We start from the raw sequence: 25,226 nt of genomic DNA, 5'->3' as shown, positions 1-25,226 counted from the left end.
CGTTCATTTTCGAAACAGTACCCAGAGTATGCCCCGGTTTCAGTCTAGGTGGGTGGTCTTCTTATTCCAGGAACCCTCTGGCCTTCACTGTCTCCATGGCCCTGGCAACGAGGCGCCGTTGTTGTTTCAGGTCCTGTGATACTATTCCTACGTTTAGATAAGGTCTTCGCTTTCTTTTCGGGCGTTACAGTCTTTCGGTCGAGACGATGCGTCTGTGTCTGGATGCCATGGACACTCGAGGATCAGGTGCACCAAAGTGTCCGGTACGCCGCACATTTGGCAGTGGTAACCTTGTAGCGTTGGATAGAGTCTGTGCAGAAGTGTTCCGTGGGCCTAAGGGTTACTCTGTAGTCTTCTGAATATGGTACTTTCTTCTTTGTTGAGCTTTGGGTGAGGTGGTGCGGCCGCCCTGCGTTCGAGCCTGTGATGTTGAAGGATCGCTGATTATGTGATGGGTACGGTCTCTGCCCCGCTGACGCAGACCGGGCATCTCGAGAGTAGGAAGGGTTAGCGCGGCAGATGTGACCTAGGGCCACGGCGTGTGCCGGTTCATTCCCCTCCAGCCAGCCATTCGTGCCCAGGAACACATGTCACGCAGGTGTAGGGGAGCGGAGTGCTGCGGTACTTCAATATATTTAGTGCTTCTGACGACACACGACCCTTAGCATAGTTCCCTACAGCTGCTTCATAATCGGAAAAGACGACAGCTGCGTCCATGCACGCGATAGTTTCCAGGGCGATCGCCGTCTCTTCTGCAGTGTCAGGGTTTTAGGCACGGACTGCGGCAGGCGCTAGCTCTCTACCATGAAAATCTACGATGCTCAGGGCGTAAGCGTTTCTTTGCGGGTATTTGGCTTCGTCAGTGTATCTGGCGTTCGGATCCTGCCTGTGTCTTCGCCGTTGAAGAATTCACAAGTAGAAAAACCTACATTGAAATACTCAAACCCATCAATATCGCCCTGGGGCTACCATGCACGGCTTCGGCTACGAAACTTCTCAAGATGGGCGTACACAACACCTTGCAATGACTAGCTGGAGCTCATAAAGCCAGTCAATTAGAACAACTGAAGCTCACGCCCACTGGAAGATCAGTGCTGCAACGGCTGGGCTACGGTGAAAGCTTTATAGCACACCGCGGACCGAAAAGAAATAATTCCTCCAAACATCCGTAAAATAATGTGCACAGCACTTATTCCATGAAACATGGAGCCATGTACCACAAGGAAAGAAGACAATCGCAAGTACGAGAGAAACATAAATGTTGAAATTGATGACGCCATACGCAAGTGATAATTATGAAATTTCGGTGCGAAATTCACAATATGAAATTTTGGCCTTCATTTTCGCTTCTAGTAAACAATCTTTTACCATGTAATTCAGAAACATATTGACTCTAAAGAATACCTTATCTGTGAAGACTGAATTAGTGTTTCCCTTTAGCGACTGTTTAAGAAAATGCAATGGGAAGTCGTTTTGTATATATAAGAAGGAAATAAATTTTATTAAAAAATTGGCAGTAGCTTAACTCGGCTATGCCAGTATATACGTAGCGTAAAGGTACGGTTATGCTTGGTTAATCTCTTGCCTTGCTTGCTAACCTTAGTTTACGCGGCTTGTAATTCAAATGCCACAGTCTTTCACATACGTCACAAATGTGTCCAAACGGATTGTTCGCTAGTCCGAAAGGAAGAGTGTAGACGCACTCGCACTTTCACCGAGTGTCATAGCATGTTCAGTGCAGTCTTGGGATCGTCTGTGACACTCTCTTGATCCTGCCGCTGTTGGGAGGCCATCGCACGGCGTTGATCTTCTCGGCGACACCTTTTCGCTAGGCGTTCTTCGCGTTGCTCCGGTATCTCGACCGCACGTTCGGCCTTGGCACGCTCGTTCTTTCGACGCTCGACAGCCAACTGCCAAGGGACAACCTCGGGGTCTGAAGAATTTAGGTTTTCGAGTCTTTTGCGCCGAACGGCAGCGGCTCGACTCTCACCATCCATGTCGAGTGCGCTGCATCAACTGTCTCCCCCGCGCATTTATACGCACGGTGCGCCCTCCTCCCTCATGCGCAGTGCCGCGCGGCGCCGCAATCGTAAATGCAGCAGCGGACGCACACGGCTCCGGCGCGTCTGCGACGTCATACCTCTGGAATGCGCCGCAGTAGGCGGCGGCGAGGGCGACGCATGCGCAGTATGGCAGGTACACATGCACGCGATGCTCGGCTCCAAGCCGCGTAGTGTAGCTTTACGCTACAAAGGAGTGATGCCGGCGTTTTGGTTGTGGCTGCCTCAGGAGGCAGCTGGAAGTCCTTGGACTCGGGTGGTATTTTCGGCTGGCCGGACAGCCGAGAGCTCGTCTTCCTACTCCGAACTTTTGAGAGCCGCCTCCCAGCGGCTACGACGCCGACGGAGATGGTCCCTGGCGAACCCCGCAGCTCGGGCGGCGTTGGGGAAGAAGCGAGCTCCAGGCTTCCCGTGCGCTGGTAACGACCTCGCTTATGGACGCGTTGCGAATGGCGGTGGTTTCAGCAGCGTTGTTGCCGGCACATTCCCAGAGCATGCGTTGCAGCGTTGCTCTCTGTCTGCACGCTTTACACTCATCAGTCGGGTGTTACCCTACGTAACAGTGGTGTAAGACGGCCGCCCGGCTAGGGCAGGTGCGTCTTTTGAATAGGCGTAATGCGAGTGTCACACGGGCCACTTTTGATCGTGATCAGGCCCGATCCGGATCGAATTTCTCGGTCGTGATTGGCTCCTTTGCACAACATGCTCGAGAGAGCACATCGCAGTCGAGAATTTTGATCGGGACCGGTGCAGATCGCGATCAGACGTGTACGTGTGACACCGGTATAAGATTACGTTTTGTTCCTGTTTAATTTATCGTGCGGTGGCGGGAATGTGCGTCTTTCGAGTCTGTGGTGTTGGGTGAGGTCTGTGAACTTGGTGAGACGATCGCACCACGTCCATTGTGATTCTCGTTGCTGCGTTTCTGTCGTAATGTCCCGATTTTGTAGATCCGAAAAGTACGCACTTGTTGACCAAGAACTCGAGGCCCGTTCCTTGCCAGAAATCCTGGACAAGATCTATTCCCACCTCTAGCATTTGGTCGGCGCGACCATCACATCCTCCCCTTGAAAGCCGGAGGGTGATGTCATCCGCGCAGAGTCTGTGATGCAATCCTTCTACTTCTGTTAATTTCTCGGGTAGGCCGAGTAGAACTAAATTAAAGAGCAATGGTGATACGAGGGAGCCTTCCGGTGTGCCGGACGGCCCCGTCTCAAATTCCGGCGATCACTCGTCGCCGACGACGACGCGTGTGCGCCTGCCCGCAAGAAAATCTCAAACATAATTGCACGTTGTTAAGTCCTAGTCGTAATGTTTTTACTGTTTTTAATATCGCTTCGTGGTTAACGGTCTCAAAGGCCTTTTTATTATCAAGGCCGAGAATTGCCTTAGTGGAGCTGGTAGTCTCGTCTACGATATTGTGTTTTAGCTGAAGCAACACGTCTTGTGCGGAGAGATTGCGGCAGAATCTCGGCATGGTGTGCGAAAACGCGTCGCAGTCTTCGAGAAAGTCGGTCACGCGAGTGAGAACTGAATGTTCCATGACTTTGCCGACACAAGATGGGAGCGAAAGCGGCCTTTGATTATCGGGTGCAACTTTATTGCCTCGCTTAGGAATCATGATGACGCTCATTTCGACGCTTCGGGAAGGGAGCCCCCTCACCAGCACACGTTGACGTAGGTCGCGAGTAGGGAGATTAACGTGTCTTCTAGGTTACGGAGGGTCTTGTTGGTAACCGGGTCCGGGCCGGATGCCGATCGGGCGTTTCGTTCGAACAGGACTATCGGAATTTCTGCCTCGCTAAATTCTGCGTCCAGTTTATCGTTTGCGACGCCGTCGTATTCGGCGTTCTCGATGCTTTCGGCCTCCTTAAAATATCAGTCACGTATTGCGTCGAGGAAGTTATCGCCTTCCTAATTTCTTACTATCCTGCGAATCTTGTGGCCTTGAGCGGCCTGAGTTTCCTCCGGATCTAAAAGGTGCCGAAAGAGGTGCCAAGCGCTCGCCCCGCTCATCAACCTCTCGAGGCCGTTGCACGTGTCTCCCTTCCCACTCTGCTCTGCACACCTGCGTGGAGTGCGCGTTGTTCGATGTCTCTGTCTAATTGTGCTACGCGTTTGCGCAACATCCTATTATGTCTTTGGCATTTCCATCTTTTTAGGAGTGCTCGCTTTGCTTCCCACATGGGCAGGAGCTTTCTGTCGATTATTTCGATGCTCGCCTTGGGCGGAACGTCGCTCGTTGACACGTCTACGTCCCTTCTGAGCGTCTCGGTCCTTTCGTCTATGTGCGTAATCGGCTCGTCGCCTCGCCCTTCCTTTGTCGTTCCCGCGGAACGTGTCCTACTTCGCGAGTTTGAAGTTGCGGCCATTACCTTCCGGGCTAGTCCCGCGCCGATCAGTTATTCTTATTTCTTATTATAATCTACCGCTGCCTTAATGCTTAATGTCCGACGCATCTATAACTAAGTGCTTGGGGCCTCCAAAATGATTCGTTACAAAAGTCATTTCCATGTAATGGTCGCGCCCTACACCGCTAACAATTGAACCAGTACACAGTTATGGTTTCGTTATACCGGTCATTTCGGTGTACAGGCATTTATTGTATGTATGCTTAAAGAGTTCATTATATGTGTAATGTATGGCATGTGCTAAGGGGATGAGTGATTTACGCTGACTTCATGCATAGTGGCGAAAATGCCCGCAATAAAACGCGAGCTTCGTCACTTGGGCTTGTTTGTAACGGTACATGCGCTCGTTAGGCGCTTTCCTTTGGAGATAATTATTAAGGAGCATGTTCTAGATTGCACTAGAGTCATACGGACGCCATTATATGCATAATAAATTTTCCTACTTTCGCTATGTCGCGTCTGTGGCCACGTATTATGGTATACAGCAGAGAACACCACAGTGCAGATGAAAAATCGGCGAGGTACCAAAATGTTGGCGGCCTCGGAGCCTAGCATGGTCGCTATGGTGGCGTTAAAATTTGTTATAGCTTGATAGCGAAGCTGTTGGCGACGGATGTGGGACATCATTTGTGCCGCAGACGTCACGAGTACGTGATCTTTTCGGTTAGGGCAACTGGCCATAACGAGGGTCTCGAATCCGGTAGCATTGATGCCCTGAGGTAGCATATGTGGGTTTATTGACCAATTGCCTTCACCAAAAAAGATCACGTACTCCTGACGCCTGCGGCACAAAGGATTTTCCACAGCCGCCGGCCCTCAAGGTTTTGTGAGTGGTGGCGCTGGCTAACACTCCTAGGGTTTGTTATAGTAGTAAAACATATATACCCAAGAAAGTGCGTGGTAAAACGGCGCCGCGGTAGTTGAATTGGTAGAGCATCGCACGCGTAATGCGAAGACGCGGGGTCATTCGCCACCTGCGCCAAGTTGATTTTTCATCCACTTTCATTTCCATTAATTTATCGTTTCTTTAATTCACTTTGTAGCTACAAGTAATTTCCTTTATGTTTTCCTTGGTGTCACGATTTTTTGGATTATTATTATATGATTAATAAAAATCGGGCCCTTGTTTAACCCCCTTTCTTTTCGTTTATTACATAAGGGTCTGGAATGCGGCAACAGTGATGCCTTCAATTAGCATATGTGGGTTTTTGACCAGTTGCCTTCACCCAAAAAGATGGCGTACTCGTGACGCCTGCGGTAGAAAGGATGTTACACATCCGTCGCCAAGGTTTGTGAGTGGTGGCGCTTGCTAACCCTCTAAAGCTTAGTTCTAGTAGTAAAACATAAATACCCGAGAAAGTGGATGGGAAAACGGCTCCGCGGTAGCTCAATTGGTGGAGCATTGCGCGCGTAATGCGATGACGTGGGATGGTTCCCCAACTGCGAGAAATTGTGTCTTCAACTGCTTTCATTTCCATTAATTTATCATTTCTTTATTTCTATTATTAAGTACAAGTAATGTCCCCTATGTTTCTCTTGATGTCTTTGTTTGTTGGCTCCTTATAAGATGATTGTATATATATATGTACTTGACGAAATGAAGGAGCGCACTCACGAAAATTGCATTTTTAATGCATTTAAGCTTCGGCCGTGCCACAGCCGAAACGTAAAAACAATAAAAATGCAATTTTCGTAGCTGTGCTCCTTCGTTTCTTCAACTACATATGCACCGGACCTACAGAACTTTTCCTTGAATTATATATATATATGTATATATTTCAAGTTGGCCTAACCTCAAATTTTCATGCCACTGCTCGCCCGTTCGTCGTCGTCTTCTTCCAGAGCTGCCTGGCTCTATCTTGAAAGCGATCGTCTCACGCGAAGGACGGACGGACGGACAGTTTTCCCATTGAGTAACCGTGGAAATGCTTACACCTTTAATATGTATGAGAGTGTAGACATATGCAGCGCCGCTCCAAAACGCAGCCGAAGGCGGCCCAGCCTTAAGCATAATCCTTGCGGGGACATCGCCGTTCTGGGTGACTCCTGCAGCCAGGGAACGCCGTCCCCGCTTCCCTTGCCATTTATCATTACCCCAGGGCACCATCCACCTGTGCCACGTCAACGAATGCCGCACATACTTCATTGGCCGTAGATCTCGGTAGCACGAGCACCGGGGCTGCTGTATTCTCCGCAGACGTCGCCCAGGGCTTCTTAAGAGGCTCACCAGACAGTCTCAGCAAAGTCTTGCCAGCCAATACACACATAGAGACCCTCTCAAAATTCGGAAAGAGACTACGAGAGACGCACAAAAGACCAGGCGCGCAAGAGACCATCGCCTTCGGCGCACACACAGCCGACCCCTGCTTCGAGATTTCAAAAGCTTGCAGCACCGCCTTTCACAATTCGCATCACACGCCAATCATATCCTGCCGATGGTACCGCTTCTGAAGAGGGCAGTCCGGCTGCGCGCGATGCGCTTTCAAGACTTGCTGGTAGGAGCGTCTCGAAGCATCTTCGCAATACTGCCACCGCAACCAGTGCCACCAACCGCTCTTCGACCAACCGGTCTGCGACCAATCGCCTGTCACGTTTTCCCAACTGCGACGAGATAATCGTCGGCGTGACCTGCCACCAGAGCGCCACAGTCATTGCCGACCCCATAGAAGCTGGTTGCACACTGGTTGGTCTTAACAACGACTACCTCCATTCCCAGGTCTTGTGTGCTATTGCCTTCTAGTACCAGCGCACCCAGAACTACTGTGCGCGCCCGTGCTACCTTCAGCAGCGTGGTCGAATGTAAGAAGTGGAGGCATGGCGCTCGGATTGTTGTAGCAAGAAAATAGGAAGCAGAAGTAAACATGCGTTCTGGCCGACGGACTATTGTCTGTTTGCCTTACAATATAAACCCATATATATGCATATATAGTGCAAATGGCTGCTAGGGACCACCGTCAGTTGGACTTCGCTCCTCGAAGAGGCAAGACATGTGTTGAGTGAGCTCCTGAACAACACTATGCCTTGTGGTGAACGTGATTTGTATCACGAATTTCGGACCTGAAAGAGGTGCGACCTTATGATAACGCGTTTCTGTCGCATCTACCGCCAAATCGCCAGTTTTTTTCCAGCATCAGGCCGTGGTTTCTGTTAGAGCGATTCAAATTCTACAGTCTGCTTTGATGTGATGTGGTGGAAAAGCAGTGAGACGGTCACGCGATCGTAATGTTACATTCAGTGCTGAAGTAGTCATAAAACTAATTCAGCTTGGCAACATTGCCGTCAGCAAGGACGAAGGGGAGCTGATGCATACCATGGTGTTCGTGCCCCCTCTCTCACATACTCACAGCATGAATCACTGGAGGTAGTGTTTCGTAAATTGTGCAAGGGAGCAGATAGGGAAAGCTTGTACGGAAAGCTTGTAGGGAAAGCTTGTAGGGTAGGGAAAGCTTGTAGTGGCTCCAGGGTCGATACCTTTTCGTCCACATACAGACCAACGTGGGTTGCTCACAAATGGAGTGGTTCATGCAAAATCAGACTAACGTAATGCTGAACAACCTGGCAATGAAACAAAAGTTCGTGATTGGCAGCGAGGCTATTGGAGCTTCACAATAGAACATCTAGACGTCAGAAGGCAATCTGTGAATGCACCAAATAAGAGGCTATCCGAGAGCGTAGGTGGGCGTAAAATTACCATTACTGCACGGAACACGAATAAGTTTAACGCAAACTCATCGAACATTCTGTTCGATAAGATTGCGTGAGCTACTCCAATTCGGTTATAGTTTTCTTAACTACGCAAAAATGCTTCCATAACGAAAGTCAAAGCTTAGTGCACAGAACGTCGCTTACCTGTCGTATTAGGGGAGTCGAAATAACCTGTCTTTTACCACAGAGCTGGTGAAGTGTGGTGATTCCCCAATACAGCCCTCTCGTCATCTTGTTCGAGCTCGTCTGCCTCTGTTTTTTCCTGTCACGCCACAAATGCGAATGGTTGCGAATTTTCTCGCGCGCCGTCGTCTAGAGAAAGTGGACGTTGTCAAGAAAGCCAAGGAATACACGCACAACACTTAACAACACCCACAAGAAGCACGAGTGGCCAAGCCAGCTGAGCTCAGCTTCCGTCAGTCACCACCGTCTCGTCTTCTGAGGAAAAAATCGACAAGATCAGCTGAGGCAATGCGAAGCCGCTTTCGCGTAATAGAAGTTGTTTTATTTTATTATTGCATCACTTGTAGATGCACTGCTACGACAAGACCAATTGGCACATTTTAATTTATACAATTTTACAACGTATACTTTGTTTGCACAGCTGTGCGCCACGAGGTTGGCGCGGAATCCAAAATCGAAGCTATCGGTTGCTTTCCGCTGGTCGGTGGTGCTCCCTGATGCCGACGATGCAGTCAGATGAAGACTTGCGCCGGTCTCCTACCTACCACGTCGCCGTTAGCAATGGACGTGTCTAAAGTCTTGCAGACTAGCAACCCATGAAAGTTTATTCTGTATGAGCATATATACATTGCACCTTCATGGCGCACGTTTCACGTGACGTAAGTAAAAATTAAAAAGTAACAGAGAATTTGTGGAGGCGTCATCACAAAAGAAATATTTATTATTATGGGCGCAAAAAGAAATTCGACTATGCTTCTCGCAATAATCATTTATCCATACAACATTTCATCGCCTTCGGTTCCACACAGAAAATACACCAAAGACGAGAGCAGCCGCCAAATTGACCGCTGCTAGCATCTGGTAAAATCCATCGTACGTGCCTTTTCCATCCCGGTAGGATCCTGGACGAATGACGAGAGAAGATAAGGGAGGGTGGGGATGGAGAATTGGTGTACTTAAGAACACTGTACCCAAAGCTTGTTCAATGGTAGTACACAGTGCAGCTCATGGCAGAAGAGCTGGCGTCGATAGCTTTCGCACGTAATACCCTACCGCGTCTTTTGTCGTACCTATGTCTGCAGTGAAAAACTGTGAAAAAAAGGATGGCAAGCATTTAGGATCTGCTATTGACCTGGGCAGTGGCTCGGTTGCAATGAAGTCCTTCTGATAACCACGAGATGACCCGTTGAACTACAGCCCGCAATAACCGCATTTGGAAGGGACACGAATGCAAAACAGCAATTGTAGGGAATTTTCAGTACAAGTTGAGGAACCGCAGGTACGTAACATTATTCTCTCTGCTATAACCTATTGACTGGCACCTGCGCTCTGAGACGTTAAATGGCCAGTCGCTACTCAAACAAAAGATAATCGGCAAAATTTAGAATAAGTTTTGTGCTTTCAATATCTACGATAATTTTATAACGGTTCCAAACGCTAGCTCAAGTCGGCACAGTGTTTCTTTTTAGCTCTCGCTTATGTGTCATTTCGCCACGTCGTACCGGTTTGCTTAATTCAAGTGTGAGCCTCCTGAGTAGGGCAGTGAGATTTAGTACAGGTTCTCAGGTGCACTGAGATTCAAGTGAATATAGTGTAACGCGAATTCTGCGTAGCTTTTGATGACTTATCAATCTTAGGTTACTTCATGCACTTTCGGGGGGCGATGTGTCTGTGTCTGTAATCATTTTCACGCCTCTCTCGTCAATTGTACAGTCCATAATCGAATGGGTAACCCCTCGCGATGCTGTACTCAGAGAACAGAGTTCGAAACTAACAGTCCCACCAACTTCGGTCCCTTAGTATGCGCCAATGTGTATAAATGGCCCGCACTTCAACAGACCTCTTTCACACCGGCATCGGTCCCTATAGATGCGGGACTTAGCAGTTAACGTTGCTCAATGAAATTCTTTGGCGCCGATGGCAGCAATGGTTATGTGCGACTCGGTCTGTGCAGAATCTTCAATGGGCCTCATTGATGCCAACTTTGGCGACTGGGTTTGTGCTAGTACGTGTGTGCCACTCTTAAATGAGCCTCTTTGAGGCCAACTTGGTCTACTAGCTATGTGCAACTGGGATTTTGCCGCTCTTCAATCAAGAACAGGATGCTTTAAGTTTCTCCGCTGTTGGTCAAGATCGAACCCACACTACAAAGTCTCCTCAAGGACAGCAACATCTATAGGCAGTCATAGGAAAGTAAGGACTCTGAAACGAGCGATGGAAAGAAAGGCCATCCGTGTAAGATTTAAATATTAACAACGAATAGCAATTTAATAAGCGACGCTCTATGCTAGATTTAGGAATATATGTCAAAATGCCCCTGTACAGGTCCCCTCCAATCTTTTCTTATTGCATTAGAACGTGCACAGTGCCGTACAAAAATGGTGGTGCCAAGTAACCTTCAGAAAAGAGGTTGCATTATCCTATATAGTAGTCATTGCTGCGGATTACAGGTACCTGCAACTTTTCTTCAGCCTTATATTCCAGTAGTACTAACCCTTAAGTGACATCGACAAAATGCTAAGAGCTTCTCCAGATTCTCAACCACACAGGATAGCAGGAAACAGCCGCTGTTTTAAGCACAAGAGATTGGTGATGTGTAGTAAACATGAAGGACAGGCACTGAGCGCGACCTTTGCTGAAGCCAACTGTCACTGTTTTTACACAGATAGCTGTTACCGCCACCATTTCCTAGTGTCTTATTGCCCGTAGGCTTCCGCTTCAGAAATCAGAGAGCTATTTGCCAGAGTTTATAAAAAGACAAAGAAAAGAAGTAGTTCCTCGCGGTGATTCGAACTCAGGACGCACAGAGTACACTTCGAAGATTCTACTTCACAATTTCCGATCAATGCTGCAGCACAAAATAATGTTCCTGGTGTCCTGAGCGCTCTTTAATACGTATGACTGGATGACGCCACGCAGTGAAGCTTATCGAGAAAGCGATGCAGAGTAGAAGGAATATACACGAAGTCACTAACAAGAGGTGAGAAAGGCAAGAGGAGGAATAAAGAGGGCTTTTTTCTCTGCTTCTCCACAACTAAGAAGCCTACCTGCACACGATTGCCTGAAGGTTCCTTATTGTCCGCATCCACGGGTAGCCGCCTTCACAAATGAAGACGACTGGAACAATAGAGACACTACTCACGACTTTTCTTTATTTTTATATCTTTTGGAGATTGCTCCTGATTCCATGAAATAAGAGTGCGCGAAAGTATTTTTACTGCAACTGATACCATACGCGACAGTGACAGATACACCGCGAATAATGTTCGGCCAGTTATTGTGTGACTGCTTCTCAGTGCGGGTCGACACAAGCCGCTGAAACCTACCAAGTACACATCCTTAATGTGCGGTACGTTCTGGGATTCTTGTCACCTTCGTGGCTTATTCAGCCAACGCAGTAGCGGTGACACTCGGAGGCCTACGTAGTGCTGTCCTGTCGCGGGCACGCACTTCCGAGCGATTATCACCTCCTGGCGCGTCGCAATTGACTCAGTGATCGCCGACATCGGTTCCATCAGAATCGACACTTGTAGTTATGAGCAAGTGCTATACCCACGGCGTCATGTAACGGGAGGGACCGTTGACAAAAGTCATTGCGGCAGGATACACAGAACGAACTGATAGCCGAAGCGTAAGACCATGCGCCGTGCGGCCACGAGGGCGTCTGTGAACAGGGCTTTTTATGGCACTAACAATTATGTGTACACTCCGTTGCCGAATGTTCCGTACAAATGTGCCTATGTATGCTATATCTTTATCTACGCCGCGTATTTAAGGCAGATGCGACGCTATTTAACCAGCAGTGTTGCACAAACCAGGACCTATGTTCTTCATAGAATTATTCCTTAGATTTGGAGAAAAATTGCTGTGTTCAAAGAAAAATTAACCGAACATTTAGTTTACAATGCATACCTTTCATCTTAAATCTTCTTCGACTAATAAAAGCAAATCAATATAAGTGCTCGCAATCTGAAAGTGATGTAATTTCACTGATGGCACTTCTTACAGGCAACACAGTGGCGCCTGTGTGATGCCATTACACAAGCCCTACACGGCGTTTAAGCTTCCAAGGGTGGCAGACTTTTTGACGCACACGCGTATAGTGAGGAGGCCATCCGAGCAGTTCAAACGTTACGCGGAACCTTGCTATTGCAGTCGGTGCTTCGCCCTTCGAGAGAAACTGTTTAATTTTATTTTTTCAAGTGGCACTAAACAGAAAGAATTACACAGTCTCTACTCGTACATTAGCCTTCAACATTACCACAGAGCACACTCTTAACATGAGAAGAGGCTTGATAAGCCGTGAAATAAGAAAATGAAAAAAAAAATGAAATATAGGTGGCGACGCCGCCTTGAATTTCCCGCACCGGAGTGTGGTGACGTCATTGATTTCGACTGCGCCTGCTCTGGCGTAGTTCAATCGCTATTGGTAAAGATCAACAACACCGTATTCTAACAGAGCTATATACTTAGGAAGGTTCTGGAAGATTTATCTGAGCCACAGCCAGTAAAATACGCAATATGACTTCAAAATGTGTGACGTCACACTGAGGTATAGCAGCGCTGAGGTTTCGGCACAAAATTCAATAAATTGGATTATGACGTTGAATTTCTTTTGGACTTTTAAACGATATATATTAGTCAAGTGTTATTTATTGTTTCTCTTTTTTGCCCCTTTACTCGAAAAGCAGATCGTTAACGATACATTTCCTCATAAAAAATTTAGGTCATCCTTGGCGGATAGTTTGCCGCTGGTAATAAACGCAGTCGGCAATTGATGACATTCACGATGGATTTTGTTGCTACCCACGCAAGGCCAATGTGGCTTGTGTGCAGAAAGGCGGCAATCATTAGAAACAGTTATTGAGAACGTTTGTAAATACGGCATCCTATGCTATAAAGGCCAAAGAGGAACTGGCACTCAATGTATTTTGTTACAACATTTTGGAATGAATATTTCCAAGCTGGTGTCATCCTCAACATTCGTTAACAGTGAATATTTCTTGCGAAATCACCGGCTCGAACTCCAAAATTAAAGATCTGTTGTAATGTACTTAGTACATAATTAGTGAAATTGTGGTAATTGGTTGGTGAACTATTTAAATTTCTACTGCATGTGTAATCCGCGTTATCGAGTAGTCGACTTCAAGGACCGAATTATGCGACGTGTCACAGGCGAGATGCTCTTTTTTAAATTGTCAGTCTTAGCTAAAGCACCCCTTAACTAGAAAACCTCGAATATAGCGCTTCAGCGCGCTAAATTTATGTATCTGCAGTGCAACAAGTCCCGAAGCACACGACTAAAATTGTTCCGGGCTATGGAGAAGAATAACATGCCCAATAAAATTTGGTGCATTGCAAGTGCTTCGCTCAGTTCTCAAAGCTGAATAATCTTCGTAACACTCACCCACAATCATAGGGCTGACTAGACTAAGTGGTATCATTGCCATGCCCGTGACGCCGCAGCAAGCGGCTGTCCGATCGACGCCAAGCAGTTCAGCAATGATAACGGCCCTGAAGCATAACAGAGTTCCTTTGCAGACGCCATGTATCACGGTGATCGTCGCGACACCCGCATATGCCGGCACGCTTGGCATTGGAAACAGGAGAGCACTGACGAAAATGAACCCCAGCACGTAGAGCGGAGTGCGCATGCGTGGCAGGATGTCAGCAATGAAGGGTATCGCGCCGCGACCGATGAGCCCGCCGAGTGCCGCGAAGGAAATCAGCGTCTTCGCGGCATCGAATGCGATGCCCTTGTCGATGGCGTAGTCCACTATTGTCGTGGAGAACTGTACAGCACTGTAGTCGTCAATGATGATGACCGCAACAATCACGTAGAAAGACGGCATGACGAAGAGTGCGAGGGCGTGCCTCAGAGAACTGCTTTCTTGTAGCGGTGACTTGGCGATGGGCCGTTTCTCTTGCAGTTCATTCGCATTCCTGCGAGAAAGAAAAGGGCGCTGTGAGAAGTTGCTTATCTCTTTTCTTGCACTCACTTTCGTTTGACATAAAGCTCGCCTACACTGAGGAATTTATTTGCCGGAAAGCTCCTTATGTGTTTTCGTCCGTCTGGTTTTGTTGCTTATACAAATAGCCGTCTGTTAGACGTCCTTGTTCGGTATTTATGCATCACGACTTTTTGTTGAACTAGTGCGTGCTTGTTATGGCGTAACTGTACGCTAAGCAATGCAATATAAGAACAGGAGAAAAAGGAGGGAGCGTCAGTAAAGAATAGCTTTTTTGTTTTTTATATTCTGTATTGTTTCGCTTCCTACGGCAAAAGTTGTGCTTTGATGGGTCCGCCCTCTTTGTCAATACGGTAGCCACATTTTTTGTTTAATTTTTAGTCAGCTTCACAAACGGTGGTGCACTCTTGGCTAGCTGCGAGGCAAGCCAACATGTGAGCTCGCCACGTGAAGAATACAAAGCATACAAGCGTCAGTTAAAGACCGCACACTGAGTGGCATAATCTGATCGTGGTTCTCGCATGTAAAGCCCCAAATGTTTTTTGCTAAATATACTACAAGGTGATGAGAATTCGGAAGCTTCGGTATTTATTTTTGTCATTGCATGCGTTAGCTCGTCTGAAGCCATAGCTTGAACACATGAAAATACCTGAACTGATATAGCGCGGCATTAGATGTATCAATAGACAAACCGAAAACGCGCCTTGTTTTGGGTTGCGGCAATATTTCCTCTGAGAAGCGGTGCTTATATGTTCTCTGAAATGACAGTATTGTTGTTACATTAAAAGTAAGTAAGTGCTCGCTTGTACTTTGAAGGATTCATTGCGAACAGAATGAATTTACTTTGTTTTGGATGATGGTCATTAGAATTAAATGAGGTCACGACGCTCTTTGCCAGCAAGCAGCAATTTATATCGCGTGAACGGTACCATATCAAATTTGTTATTTCATGTATATCTTCAGAGGCTGATGAAAAAAAAACATTGGAGATTATTTCGAAGACGACGGCGTTTATAGGCTTCCCGTGCTAACATCATCCTGTCAGCCTCTAAATTCATTGTAAATATTTGGTTAATATACTTCGTGCTTTTATTCTGCACGTAATGTTTTAGTGGAGGTGCGCGGTAGAAATGGAATTTTGTTTCAAGACTTCACTGCACTTCACCACCAATTGTCACTCGCAGCCAAAGCGTGCATGCTCGTACGTGCTTCCGCAGCCGAGCACAATGGAGCCCTCCTCACAACAGGTCTATATGCTTCACTTGTGCGCGTATCACCCATGTTTCTCATCACTGCTGCGCTTCGGAGAACTCGACCCCTTGGCCCAACTTTTCATCCCGCCGTCCGCACCCTGATACTTCTCGCTTCCAGCCGCAAGCATGCCGGGTAACTTCTGGCGATCCTTCTCGGCTCATGTAATCTAGACATGTACCTTGTCTACATAGCCGGTTTTTCAGTTCGTCTCCATCTCGTCGTTCGCCGTCCCTTAGCTCCTCCGAGTGATGACTTCCGGAAAACTAACGGGAGCAGCTCCTAGAGATAACGACTCGATGCTAAAATCTTCCCCGGACCCTGCCCACTCATCTCAACCTCATCAAAGTGGACGTGGAGGGCGTGTCTGTTAGGTCTCTGATTGGCACTGGCGTTCACGTAAATATAAAGAATGATAGCATTCTCACCTGCAGTTCTCCCCCATCGCCTGGGTACGGGTTTGAGGACAGTGGAATACGGGCCGTTATTGGTTTAGTCCTGCTCCTGTGAGTGCCACCGGACTCTGTAATTCTGTTTTGCTTGTGCCCTCGATCAATCCCCCCGAACATATCCAGAGTCTTTACTTTCCGTTGGCACGTTACACCATGACAGACTGTTTTGCCGGCGTTATGCTTCTTGTGTACCTCTCGCTATTCATTCTTCCGATTCTGCTCCCAGGCCGGCTCTGCTGAGCTGAAAACATTCGCCTGCCTCATCTTCATGTGACCTGTCAAGGACGTCCAAAAAGCTGGGATCGCTACCTTGGACCATTATTGTTCGCTTGTAGAGAGTTTCCGTAGAGTAGCACCAGGTTCTCTCCGTTTGAGTTGCTACATAGGCGTCATATTCGAGGGCTCATAGCTGTCCTCAAGGAGCTATGACAACTTCTCGCCTAGACAATGCGACAAACACGACATATATGATGGAGCTTCGGCGACGTCTAGAACGCACATGTGCATTTGCACACAAAAAGAATTAGAGAAGGCGACAAAACTGCAGAAAGAATATTATCACAAGAAGGCGAGGAAGCGAGAACTTGTTCCAGGTGACCGGATGCTTGTATTATTACCAGCTCTTAAAAACAAACTGGTGCCCTCTAGGAAAGGTCCGTTTCCAGTAATCGAGAAACGCAGTGAACTCGGTTACCTTGTCAACCTTGGAAATATGGTCACGCTCTTTCATTTTCACATCTTAAAGAATTATGAAGAGTGCAAACCACTAAGCCAACCAATGGTTGCAGGCGCTACCACCTCCCAGCCGACTGAGATTGCGACGAACCAGGATTCTCCCGGTGATATACCACATGTAACACTTGCACAGACACAGGAGTGGACAGGCGTGAGTATAGCCCTGGAGCTCGTTGCACACGAGCGACACCAAGCCAGGCAGGTCCAGGACAACTTCAGAGACACCTGCGTTTTACCGGGGAAGACGGACGTTGTTCAGTGTGAAATGTAACTAACTTCAGAGGCTCCGATACAGGTGTAGCATTACCCATTGCGTTTTTCTTTCAAAGAAGCCGTGGAAAGAGAAGTTAATGACATGTTGCAGCTGGGCATCGCTGAAAGATCAACGTGGGCCTAGCACTCATCTAAAGTGGTCGTTAAAAAGAAAGATGCCACAACGAGGTGGTGCATCGACTTTCGCCAACTCAGTAGGGTTATTCTCCCAGGTTCTGAGGCGACCCTTTGCACAGATATGATGCTTTCTAAGCTCACTAGATGGAACTTCTTCTCACGCTTCCATTTTACTAAAGGATACTGGCAAGTACCGATGACCAGCCATTCTAGAGAACTCACGACGTGTTTAGGTGAATGCGGATTGGATCAATCACGTCCCGGCTAGTTCGCCGTGCGGTTAATTATGCGCTCCAGTCAGAGACGCGAAGTACAGCTGCACGTATTCACAGTTTCACCGGTGAATCCGGACTCTATCATTTCAAGTTTATGCACTTTGGCAGCAAGACTGCACTGGCAGTGTTTGATAGGTTAATGCGAATCATCACCGAAGGCACTCCCAGTTTGTTCTACTACTTTGATGGCGTGCTTGTTGCCACCAAAACCTGGAAAAACCATCTGGAAAGACTGAGGAAATTTTCTGAACATGTCCGAACGGCTCCTTTAACGATTAAATGCAAAATGCGAAGTCGGCTGCCCAACGACCAACTCTCTAGATCAGAGCGTCGTCCATCGTGTATTACAGAGGACGAAAAGTACTACTGAGAAGGTCCGAGTGGCTGTAGAACTGGAAAACCAAAAAAGGGGCTGAAAGCCTTCCTGAGCCTTGCGGGTTATTATCATGACTTTGTTCCCAATACACTGAGCTGACATATGGATTGACAAAACTTACAAAGAAAGGCTTCCCCAATAAACTAGTTTGGCGTGGAGAACACGAAAAATAATTTCAAGCCGTGAAGAGACTATTGGTCACGCAGCCTGCGCTGAAATCTCCAAACTTACACAAGCCGTTTGTTTTACGAACAGATGCGTCTTCACGAAGCCTAGGAGCAGTACTACTCCAGGAACATGAAGGTCTTCTGCAACCAGTTTCTTATGCAAGCCGGAAATCATTGCCACGTGAATCAGCCTAATGTCCAATCGAAAGAGAAGGCTTTGCCATAGCTTAGGCAATTCAGAAATATCGTGTTTTTCTGTATGAGCGACCGTTCAAATTGCGGTGCGGTCATCAAGCACTGACATACAACCAATCAGCGAAACACCTAAATAACAGGATTATACATTGGAGTTTACTCCTTATGGAGCATGGCTTTCATGTTGAATGCATTCGCGGTGTGGACTATGTCGGTGCTGACTATATGAGTCGCGCGGATCTCACTGCACCCTTGTGACGTATTGTCCTTGTACACCGTCTTATTCTTGGCGTGGGGTCTTTGTGCGCTGATTCGCCCCTTGTAATGTGTTGCAAGTTTGCGTTTGAACTTGTGTCCGATTTGAAGGAACTGCTAGGTAAGTGTGTACACCGGGCAGAAGCTGGGAGGAATGTAGGAAAAAAACTAGTATGGGCGAGCTGAAAGAAGCCAACAGAAGGCAAAGAAGTGAATGCTTGCGCTCGAGACGCACGTGCATGGAAACTCGCTGTTCTCGGAACGGAACATGGCTGAGCTGGCACTGTCAGGCTAGCCATGGCGTGTACGGGTTCAAACTGAGGCACAACACGGACCGAGTCGTTGCTACCTAACCAGCCGGGACGAGACTAGCGTTTCCTGCGGTGAACCAGTGTTCCAAGCCAGAGCTAAGGTGCGGACGAGACAGAAAAGTTCGGTGCTGTTCCTGTAGTGAACGAGCGTTGGAGCCCGGCTTTAGCAGGTTACCCTGGCCGAGACTGCAATGTTCGGGCGAGCCACGTGAAACGGTCCTGCATAACACGCCTGCTGGGGTCGTGGCCGCGATGCCGCGTTGCTGTCCGCGTGGGTCGTTGCCGTGCTGCGCGCGAGCCGTTCAGGGTCTCCTCGTGCGCTGGCCGCCTGTACGATTGTGTCGTACAAACTGCGCTGCATGTCTGCAAGCTCCGACGCCTGCGACCTCGTCACCAATACTGTGAGTGACCATCTTACGAAGCCTCATAGTCAGTAGGGACACGCGTTGCAACAATGCACATGAGCCGTGGACCGTGTGGACCGCTATAGAAATAGTTCAGTGTCTTGCTAGCTCATCGTAAGTGTATTTGCCGTCTGTCGTTGATTCGTTGATAAATATTTTCCTGTCTATCACTTTGCTACAAGTACCTCAGTCCCTAGGCCCACGAACCAACACAGACCTACATAGATGTATCACCCCTCCTACCTGTATCAGACGGCGACTACATTGTATACCCTAATGCACTGGGTCACTTGTAACTAAGCGTCAGGTTTCCTAACAGGGTCGTTACAATTACGCACAAGTGATGTTTTCCGTTTTTGGGCTATATGCAAAAGTTCTGCCTCGCGGCATATCGCTTGCGCACATCACGTCCGCCCAAGACTACTGCATTTCGGCGTTATCTTATGACAGCACCCTGTGTGCAGCTTTTGGCTCGCCTCCTCGTTCTTCTGACTTCAATGTTTAAAGGGAACGATTGCTCTAAATCTTCTAACGCAGCACGACAACCTTACTTCCTTGCTCTGTAATGGAATATATTCGACTTTGGAAATCGTCTTCATGAACAAGTGCCCCTTTTTATGCATGGAATGGCACCAGTGAAGCCAGCCCGATTTATGCGCGGCCAAACCGCATCTCTCCTACTAAGCGACTCATCATCCAGCAGGAAGTTTATACAAAATTCTTCCTCGCAATACAACTGAACCATAACGCACCCAGTGGGCATGCATTGCTTTAATGGTTTTTATTGGTTTTTGTTTGGTTGCATTTCCTTCCTTTCTTATTTTTATTTTTTGTTTGTTTTTGTTTTGTTTGTTTGATCCAAAACAAATTATTGTGCTCGTGTCTGAATAGTTTACTTTTCTTTGTATAACTGCATGGACCCATAACTAGCCTATGGCTAAGGATCCAGGCGTTGTCGCATACCAGTTTTGATTGTTTGAATAAAATTACTGTTGTTGTTGTTCTTATAATCTATCTATCTATCTATCTATCTATCTATCTATCTATCTATCTATCTATCTATCTATCTATCTATCTATCTATCTATCTATCTATCTATATCTATCTATATCTATCTATCTATCTATCTATCTATCTATCTATCTGCTCTGTTCGGCCCACCCACTGGAAAGTGGTCTGCCTACATTGACCCCTAATTATGTGCTCCTGGTCGTGTATTCTTAGTCGTTCCATGTTGTCATTCCAGCTTTGTCATCTGCCTTTGCCCATGCCATCATTATAAAGCCTTTCTCACCAACCCGGTGAACGAATTTCTCTAACAGCTTGGGAAACTAGGTATGTACTTGTGGCCCCGATGCCGTCATGGTCGTAACATAGTTGTCATGCCGTCGTCGTCGCGCAGTCATTTCACCGTCGTCATCACTTCAACATCAATCTTTTTTCGTCACTGAATTGTGATTATGTCGCCGTTATCATGCCGTCGTAGTTACTGTCTTGCATACGTTGGCTGGACCAGCGTCGTTGTACTGTTGTAGCCTTGCCATTGTCGTCACTCTACCTACATCATCCGACTCGTCATAGCATCGTCATCACCCCATCGTCGCCATACAGGCTTTGTGATACAGTCGTCGTGCCGCTGTTGTCATCATGCATCCGGCACCATCTGATTGTCCTCATACCGTTGCCATGGCACCGCCGTCAATGCGTCGTGCTATGTATTTGTTGCCACACCATCGTCGTGATTCCATCTAGATCGTTCTTACGCCTTCGCTGCATCTTTGACATCCGTCTCTCGTCATGCCATGGTCATCCATCATCGTTGTCACTGAACTGCCGAACGCGAGCACCTGGTTCTTGTTTGAGCATTTGAGAAATTCTGCCCCTGTATGGACAACCATTCCCTATCATTAGTGATCACCACGCTTTGATCTTGCTTTCATTCCTCAGATACACTTCATGGTGCCTTGATCGCTGGGCTCTGCGCCTTCGAAAAATACAGTGGCTCAGTTGTGTAAAAGTCTGACTGATGACATCCAAGATAGACACTGCCTGCGTGTATTTTTGTCGACGCGACTGACACTTCTACAGTGGGGCTACACGTGTGCGTTCACTCTTACACTAGCTTATCATGACGTCGGAAAGGAACGACACCAGGACCTTCCCTTGCAAAACCTCGTCCAAAGGCCGACTTCCCAGACGCCCGACCATTCCGCTCATTTGCTTGAACTACAGCATGACATCTTGCACCGCTCTATTGTGCGCCATGGCGGCCCTGATTGTTCGTTATGCTAACCTTAGTCATACTGTTCTGCCCAGCTTGGTGGCGGTCGTTTCGGCATGTCATGAGCGTATTACCGCATTCTATGGTGCATATTTTGAAGCCGGCATCATCGCCGACTTTTGTTGTTACATTGAGCCTATGAACTTTTCGAAGGACACCGCTCACGCTCTCTGGCCGCCTTTAAGCGGCTGACATAGCTCGCCAGCCCTTTTATCTTCTAGGCGTTGATTTTCTGGGCAGCACTATATACCTGTATTGGCAAACAAGTTGAATTTCGTAACAGATCACGCCGCCCAATCGCAATCGCACGCTGCTTCCCGAGAAGCTGTGCAAATGCTGTTGTAGAGTTCTTCCGAGAGAAGGTCATCTTTTATCACGGCACCCTTGGACAGCTCTTCAACTACCGAGGCGGTGGGTGACTAAGCACAATCTTGCTGCTAATTATCACCCAAAAATGAACGTCGTAACTGAGCTTCTGAGACGAATCCTTACTGACTTGCTCTCTGGGGAACTTTAGGACAGTGAAGCTGCCTTGTTATTCGTCAATTTCGCATAGAATTCTAACTGCAATGCTGCTGGCTCATCTCCGTTTTGCTCTTGCTTTGCCATGAACCTGCGTTACCTCTCGAAAGACTCATTCCTGGCAGCTTTCATGTAATATCAGAGTAAGCTTTTGAACTTTACTCAAGGAACAGGAGGTACTTCATACTGGCTGACGTCGGATTGTGGACAAACAGAAATGTCAGCGGCACCTATACGACGCCTGTCATTGTGACACTCGACTCACATAGGGTACTATTATTCTTATTTGGTCCACATCGCGGGCACTGCACCTCGGTGAAGCGGCTTTCATGCTACTCTAGGCCTTATCGCGTCTTCGGTCAAGTCACCAACGTGACGTAGAAAGTCGCCCCGTTTGACGATACCGTGGCTCAGGCTCGCTCCGACGTAGTTCAAGTCTCGTTCATCACGCCGCACCATTCGGTCACCTTCTAACCTGCACCGGGATGATGCTTCTGCAGACGTGGGTGACGTCGCGGGCTGGTGAAGACATCGAAGATTAACCCGAAGACGACGCTCAGAGACTCCTAGAGCTAACCACCATCTTGCCAGCTGCCAAAATCATTGGAAGCTTCTTAAAAACAGATTTTTTGGTTTGAGCAAAAACATCACTAGCTTCCGTATGGGGAAAGCTCTCGTCGCTATTCATCTAGATTGCGGTATTACATACCACATCATCTACAAACTAATGGCCTGATAGAGCGTACGAACCGAACGCTTATTAGCATAATGGTTTCAATGTATGGCCACTCGGGTCATAAATGTGATAGAAAGCTACCTTTCATCGCCTATGCATTCGAGAGTATGAGACATGGTACGAATGGCAGAAGTTCAAACTTTGTGCTTTATGTTCAGCTGCCTCATTACATGGTGAACACCACATTCAAGCTTATTAAACATTACAACGACATATTGCCGATATCATCTGCCGAGCAGAAAAAGCTCGTGGCATGCTTGTCTGTGCATCCTAGTGCATCAGGATCGCTCAAGGATACGATACCATGGCCGTCGCCACCACTTTGTCTTTCACACTGGTGACCTCGGCTAGCTGTGGACAGCGCAACAGAAATGCTGTTTATGCGCGAATTTAGCAGCACATTGGCCTTACGCTATTCTAGAACTCATTAGTGAGGTCATGTACAAAGTACCATGCCTGACGGAAACACGATGGCGCAACGCGAAAGCCAAAGTTACACAAGTCGCGTGTCTCAACCGCTACAAGTCCCGCCAAACTGACTGGCTCTGCCGCCCGGCTTCGGCTGCAATGGGCGAAATGTTATGAGATTTCGTAAATGTGGTAGATGGGCAGAAGCTTGCACAGACAGCATCATGTAGGTAGAAAGGCGAGGTTGAGAATGACGAATGGTTCGTTTTTCATCGGGGCCTGAAGCAGCTGGCCTGTACTTCACCTTCGTCATTTGTCCCAGGTCAGCATGTACGACGCAGAAACCTGCGTCGTACATAAGTGCAGTGTACGCTACATTAAGTCGGCAGCACCGCCCAAAATGTGCTTATTGAGAACAGGAACAGTACCATTACTACTGCTCCATAAAATTTTGCCGTCTAATATATAATATGGTTGCGCCACTGTGACAGGTAAAAGAAACAATCTGAGGCAAAGGTTGCAGTTCAGAAAAAGTTTCTGAAACGCTTGACCTTTCTCCTCGCATCTTAGACGGCGCTTACACCACAAGCAGTCCTCGGCTATTTAGTAGAAATATGCGGCGCTTGTGACATCATGGCGCGTGCTAAGTGAACAGCCCTACGAATCAATCACCCTGGATTTGTGACGTTCTCCTCACTCCGTGCGCCATGCATCCCAGATTCCTGGTTGTCAACAGATGTGCTTCTACACCACTTGCACCCGATGCACATCGGAGAAGGGTTCTTGGCCAGCATGACGATCGGAATCGAGTGCATCATGATCCCTCCAACAAGAAGTACGGCACCTCGGAAGCCATATTTTTCCATCAAGCCGGACAGGATCAACTGTCCGATGATGCCGGATAGGCCCCAGCCAACGCCGTAGAGCAGAGAGAGGGCCGTCGCCCTGTACTTGTCGAAGTGGAGCATGGTGTAGATCGCCGCGGATGTGGTAAACAGTCCCATCCCGAAGCCTGAAAAGAAAAGGGTGAAAAAAATGCACAATCCGACGCACATTTGGGAATCTATGTCAAGCGAAGCTTTCCTGAAGGAGGTAATGAAATGCTGTGTTTGCCCATTTCATTCCTACGTTTTTGTTACAAAGGGAACTGGCATGTGTGCACGTGATCTCACGCACCTGTGCTAAGCAATGGGATAACATTCATATTGCCCTAATTTCTTCTTCTTCGTTTGAAATTTGCCGCCCACTTCTTCGAGAATCCCCCGTTGTGGATATGCGCCATAGTATAGAAATCATAATGAACACGAGGCAATCATCTCATACAGACAGCTTGCGTTGGTACGATAAAAGTATGCGTGTGCTTACAGCCTAATGTTAGGCAAGTAGGCACCGAACGGTTAGGATGGCATGCCTAATCAATGAATGAAATGATTGTTGTGTCGCACAGAAGAGAGACGCTATAGTGGGCCATCCTCTCCAGCGCTTTCTAGTAGGTCAATCTCTCAAGCGTTTTTGCTCGGGGAATGCCGCTCGATCTGGGAGTCCGTGCCCTGCTGCAACGGTCGGCACCAAACGCCGCTGACTATTAAACGTTTTAACAACTCGTAGAGGGTGCATCGACCTACAATGTACATCCTGGAACTTCGATGCCCTGCCCTATGCCCAACCATGTCTGAACACGCATCCCAGCAAACCACTCCTACTCCATTACAGCAAGTGCCTCCTCCGTGCATCATATGCTCTAGTATGCTTCGCCATAGGTACCATGCCATTTTCAGCGGCTCGGACAACACCGACGTTAAGGACTGGCTGACGACATATGAGAGGGTAAGCGCCTACAACAAACGGGACGATCCCACAAAACTGAGCAACATGCTTTTCTATCTCGCGGGTGTCGCCAGTCTCTGGTGCAACAACCATGAGTCCGAGTTTCCGACGTGGTCTTTGTCCTTTAGTGCTCTTTAGTGGCTGTGATTGGTCACCCGGCTATGCGGAAGCTGCGCGCGTAATCGCGGTTGCGAGAACGTACATAGCAACAGGATGTATCATTTACCAGCTACATTCTGGATGTTCTCGACTTGTATAAGAGAGTTAACGAGACGACGGCAGAGTTCGACAAAATGCGACATGTCATGAAAGG

The 25,226-nt window shown here is 47.8% G+C and overlaps 2 protein-coding genes across 3 annotated transcripts in view; one reads left to right on the top strand and one right to left on the bottom strand.

The window, feature by feature from the left end:
* Positions 1-25,226, top strand: part of LOC126524642 (monocarboxylate transporter 14-like) — a 344,518-nt gene that overhangs the window by 85,681 nt on the left and 233,611 nt on the right. The gene's annotated exons all lie outside the window — the stretch shown is intronic.
* Positions 8,677-24,088, bottom strand: LOC126524648 (monocarboxylate transporter 12-like). Its single transcript, XM_050172951.2, has 3 exons — positions 23,759-24,088; positions 13,767-14,302; positions 8,677-9,261 (listed from the first exon to the last, which is right to left on the bottom strand). The coding sequence occupies exons 1-3, from the start codon at positions 24,052-24,054 to the stop codon at positions 9,146-9,148; spliced, it is 948 nt and encodes a 315-aa protein (XP_050028908.2). The 5' UTR covers positions 24,055-24,088; the 3' UTR covers positions 8,677-9,145.

This window comes from Dermacentor andersoni, chromosome 3 (genome assembly GCF_023375885.2).
Source record: "Dermacentor andersoni chromosome 3, qqDerAnde1_hic_scaffold, whole genome shotgun sequence".
Classification (NCBI taxonomy): domain Eukaryota; kingdom Metazoa; phylum Arthropoda; class Arachnida; order Ixodida; family Ixodidae; genus Dermacentor; species Dermacentor andersoni.
Note: the sequence above shows the minus strand (reverse complement) of the source record. Positions and strands in the feature narration are given on the sequence as shown.

Coding starts and splice junctions, on each gene's coding strand:
- LOC126524648 (XM_050172951.2), bottom strand. CDS start 24,054: ATGCTCCACTTCGACAAGTACAGGGCGACGGCCCTCTCTCTGCTCTAC. Junction 14,303..23,758: donor GAGAACGTCACAAATCCAGG/GTGATTGATTCG, acceptor TCTTTCTCGCAG/GAATGCGAATGAACTGCAAG. Junction 9,262..13,766: donor AGTCAGCCCTATGATTGTGG/GTGAGTGTTACG, acceptor TCATTCGTCCAG/GATCCTACCGGGATGGAAAA.